This window comes from Pelobates fuscus, chromosome 3 (assembly GCF_036172605.1).
Source record: "Pelobates fuscus isolate aPelFus1 chromosome 3, aPelFus1.pri, whole genome shotgun sequence".
Lineage (NCBI taxonomy): Eukaryota > Metazoa > Chordata > Amphibia > Anura > Pelobatidae > Pelobates > Pelobates fuscus.
In genome coordinates this window covers 8,579,020-8,582,979 of record NC_086319.1, presented here as the reverse complement: position 1 = coordinate 8,582,979, position 3,960 = coordinate 8,579,020, and the positions used below count along the sequence as shown (strand labels likewise).

At 55.6% G+C, this 3,960-nt stretch overlaps 2 protein-coding genes across 2 annotated transcripts; both read left to right on the top strand.

Moving 5' to 3' along the window:
* Positions 1 to 762: 762 nt before the first annotated feature.
* On the top strand, positions 763 to 2,031 carry LOC134600655 (putative uncharacterized protein ENSP00000383309). Its single transcript, XM_063445030.1, has one exon. It carries the CDS (start codon positions 763 to 765, stop codon positions 2,029 to 2,031), a length of 1,269 nt encoding a protein of 422 aa, XP_063301100.1.
* Positions 2,032 to 2,598: 567 nt separating this feature from the next.
* Positions 2,599 to 3,741, top strand: LOC134600654 (putative uncharacterized protein ENSP00000383309). Its single transcript, XM_063445029.1, has one exon. It carries the CDS (start codon positions 2,599 to 2,601, stop codon positions 3,739 to 3,741), a length of 1,143 nt encoding a protein of 380 aa, XP_063301099.1.
* The last annotated feature ends 219 nt before the right edge of the window (positions 3,742 to 3,960 follow it).

The window sequence follows — 3,960 nt, the reverse complement described above, 5'->3', positions numbered from 1 at the left end:
AGCCGAAAGGAGGAAACTGCTCCTGTCAGCCGAATGGAGGAAACTGCTCCTGTCAGCCAAATGGAGGAAACTGCGTCTCTCAGCCGAGTGGAGGAAACTGCTCCTGTCAGCTGAAAGGAGGAAACTGCTCCTGTCAGCCGAGTGGAGGAAACTGCTCCTGTCAGCCGAGTGGAGGAAACTGCTCCTGTCAGCTGAATGGAGGAAACTGCGTCTCTCAGCCGAGTGGAGGAAACTGCGTCTCTCAGCCGAGTGGAGGAAACTGCTCCTGTCAGCCGAAAGGAGGAAACTGCTCCTGTCAGCCGAATGGAGGAAACTGCTCCTGTCAGCCGAATGGAGGAAACTGCGTCTCTCAGCCGAGTGGAGGAAACTGCGTCTCTCAGCCGAGTGGAGGAAACTGCTCCTGTCAGCCGAAAGGAGGAAACTGCTCCTGTCAGCCGAGTGGAGGAAACTGCTCCTGTCAGCCGAATGGAGGAAACTGCGTCTCTCAGCCGAGTGGAGGAAACTGCGTCTCTCAGCCGAGTGGAGGAAACTGCTCCTGTCAGCCGAATGGAGGAAACTGCTCCTGTCAGCCGAATGGAGGAAACTGCTCCTGTCAGCCAAATGGAGGAAACTGCGTCTCTCAGCCGAGTGGAGGAAACTGCGTCTCTCAGCCGAGTGGAGGAAACTGCTCCTGTCAGCTGAAAGGAGGAAACTGCTCCTGACAGCCGAGTGGAGGAAACTGCTCCTGTCAGCCGAGTGGAGGAAACTGCTCCTGTCAGCCAAATGGAGGAAACTGCTCCTGTCAGCCGAATGGAGGAAACTGCGTCTCTCAGCCGAGTGGAGGAAACTGCGTCTCTCAGCCGAGTGGAGGAAACTGCTCCTGTCAGCCGAAAGGAGGAAACTGCTCCTGTCAGCCGAAAGGAGGAAACTGCTCCTGTCAGCCGAAAGGAGGAAACTGCTCCTGTCAACCGAGTGGAGGAAACTGCTCCTGTCAGCCGAGTGGAGGAAACTGCTCCTGTCAGCCGAATGGAGGAAACTGCGTCTCTCAGCCGAGTGGAGGAAACTGCTCCTGTCAGCCGAAAGGAGGAAACTGCTCCTGTCAGCCGAGTGGAGGAAACTGCGTCCGTCAGCCGAATGGAGGAAACTGCTCCTGTCAGCCGAAAGGAGGAAACTGCTCCTGTCAACCGAGTGGAGGAAACTGCTCCTGTCAGCCGAGTGGAGGAAACTGCTCCTGTCAGCCGAAAGGAGGAAACTGCGTCTCTCAGCCGAGTGGAGGAAACTGCTCCTGTCAGCCGAATGGAGGAAACTGCGTCTCTCAGCCGAGTGGAGGAAACTGCTCCTGTCAGCCGAGTGGAGGAAACTGCGTCCGTCAGCCGAAAGGAGGAAACTGCTCCTGTCAGCCGAGTGGAGGAAACTGCTCCTGTCAGCCGAAAGGAGGAAACTGCGTCTCTCAGCCGAGTGGAGGAAACTGCTCCTGTCAGCCGAAAGGAGGAAACTGCTCCTGTCAGCCGAGTGGAGGAAACTGCTCCTGTCAGCCGAATGGAGGAAACTGCGTCTCTCAGCCGAGTGGAGGAAACTGCTCCTGTCAGCCGAGTGGAGGAAACTGCGTCCCTCAGCCGAATGGAGGAAACTGCTCCTGTCAGCCGAAAGGAGGAAACTGCTCCTGTCAGCCGAGTGGAGGAAACTGCTCCTGTCAGCCGAGTGGAGGAAACTGCTCCTGTCAGCCGAGTGGAGGAAACTGCGTCTCTCAGCCGAGTGGAGGAAACTGCTCCTGTCAGCCGAATGGAGGAAACTGCTCCTGTCAGCCGAATGGAGGAAACTGCTCCTGTCAGCCGAAAGGAGGAAACTGCTCCTGTCAGCCGAGTGGAGGAAACTGCTCCTGTCAGCCGAATGGAGGAAACTGCGTCTCTCAGCCGAGTGGAGGAAACTGCGTCTCTCAGCCGAGTGGAGGAAACTGCGTCTCTCAGCCGAATGGAGGAAACTGCTCCTGTCAGCCAAATGGAGGAAACTGCGTCTCTCAGCCGAGTGGAGGAAACTGCTCCTGTCAGCTGAAAGGAGGAAACTGCTCCTGTCAGCCGAGTGGAGGAAACTGCTCCTGTCAGCTGAAAGGAGGAAACTGCTCCTGTCAGCCGAGTGGAGGAAACTGCTCCTGTCAGCCGAGTGGAGGAAACTGCTCCTGTCAGCCGAGTGGAGGAAACTGCTCCTGTCAGCCGAATGGAGGAAACTGCTCCTGTCAGCCGAATGGAGGAAACTGCGTCTCTCAGCCGAGTGGAGGAAACTGCGTCTCTCAGCCGAGTGGAGGAAACTGCTCCTGTCAGCCGAAAGGAGGAAACTGCTCCTGTCAGCCGAAAGGAGGAAACTGCTCCTGTCAACCGAGTGGAGGAAACTGCTCCTGTCAGCCGAGTGGAGGAAACTGCTCCTGTCAGCCGAATGGAGGAAACTGCGTCTCTCAGCCGAGTGTAGGAAACTGCTCCTGTCAGCCGAAAGGAGGAAACTGCTCCTGTCAGCCGAGTGGAGGAAACTGCTCCTGTCAGCCGAATGGAGGAAACTGCGTCTCTCAGCCGAGTGTAGGAAACTGCTCCTGTCAGCCGAAAGGAGGAAACTGCTCCTGTCAGCCGAATGGAGGAAACTGCTCCTGTCAGCCGAAAGGAGGAAACTGCTCCTGTCAGCCGAAAGGAGGAAACTGCTCCTGTCAACCGAGTGGAGGAAACTGCTCCTGTCAACCGAGTGGAGGAAACTGCTCCTGTCAGCCGAAAGGAGGAAACTGCGTCTCTCAGCCAAATGGAGGAAACTGCGTCTCTCAGCCGAGTGGAGGAAACTGCTCCTGTCAGCCGAGTGGAGGAAACTGCTCCTGTCAGCCGAAAGGAGGAAACTGCTCCTGTCAGCCGAAAGGAGGAAACTGCTCCTGTCAGCCGAAAGGAGAAAACTGCTCCTGTCAGCCGAGTGGAGGAAACTGCTCCTGTCAGCCGAATGGAGGAAACTGCTCCTGTCAGCCGAGTGGAGGAAACTGCTCCTGTCAGCCGAAAGGAGGAAACTGCTCCTGTCAGCCGAGTGGAGGAAACTGCTCCTGTCAGCCGAAAGGAGGAAACTGCTCCTGTCAGCCGAGTGGAGGAAACTGCTCCTGTCAGCCGAATGGAGGAAACTGCTCCTGTCAGCCGAATGGAGGAAACTGCTCCTGTCAGCCGAATGGAGGAAACTGCGTCTCTCAGCCGAGTGGAGGAAACTGCGTCTCTCAGCCGAGTGGAGGAAACTGCGTCTCTCAGCCGAGTGGAGGAAACTGCTCCTGTCAGCCGAAAGGAGGAAACTGCTCCTGTCAGCCGAGTGGAGGAAACTGCTTCTGTCAGCCGAATGGAGGAAACTGCTCCTGTCAGCCGAATGGAGGAAACTGCGTCTCTTAGCCGAGTGGAGGAAACCGCGTCTCTCAGCCGAGTGGAGGAAACTGCGTCTCTCAGCCGAGTGGAGGAAACTGCTCCTGTCAGCCGAAAGGAGGAAACTGCGTCTCTCAGCCGAGTGGAGGAAACTGCTCCTGTCAGCCGAGTGGAGGAAACTGCTCCTGTCAGCCGAGTGGAGGAAACTGCTCCTGTCAGCCGAGTGGAGGAAACTGCGTCTCTCAGCCGAGTGGAGGAAACAGCTCCTGTGAGCCCACTGGAGAAAACTGCGTCTGTCAGCCGAGTGGAGGAAACTGCTCCTGTCAGCCGAGTGGAGGAAGCTGTGTCTGTCAATGTATTGGGAATTATAGATTTCTATTTTGCAGTACACTGATTAGCCCATTTTTGCACCTTTTCGTTTTGTCAAAGTGATTTTCTTGAATATTTGTGCATGGAAGATATTTGAGCGAGCCAAACAGCCAACTACCAGACTGAACACATTTTTTTATTTATTTTTTGACAAAGCGATTTGGCCAACCATATTTTTCCACCATGCACAACTTTAAAGGACCACTGTAGTGCCAGGAAAATATACTCGTTTTCCTGGCACTAT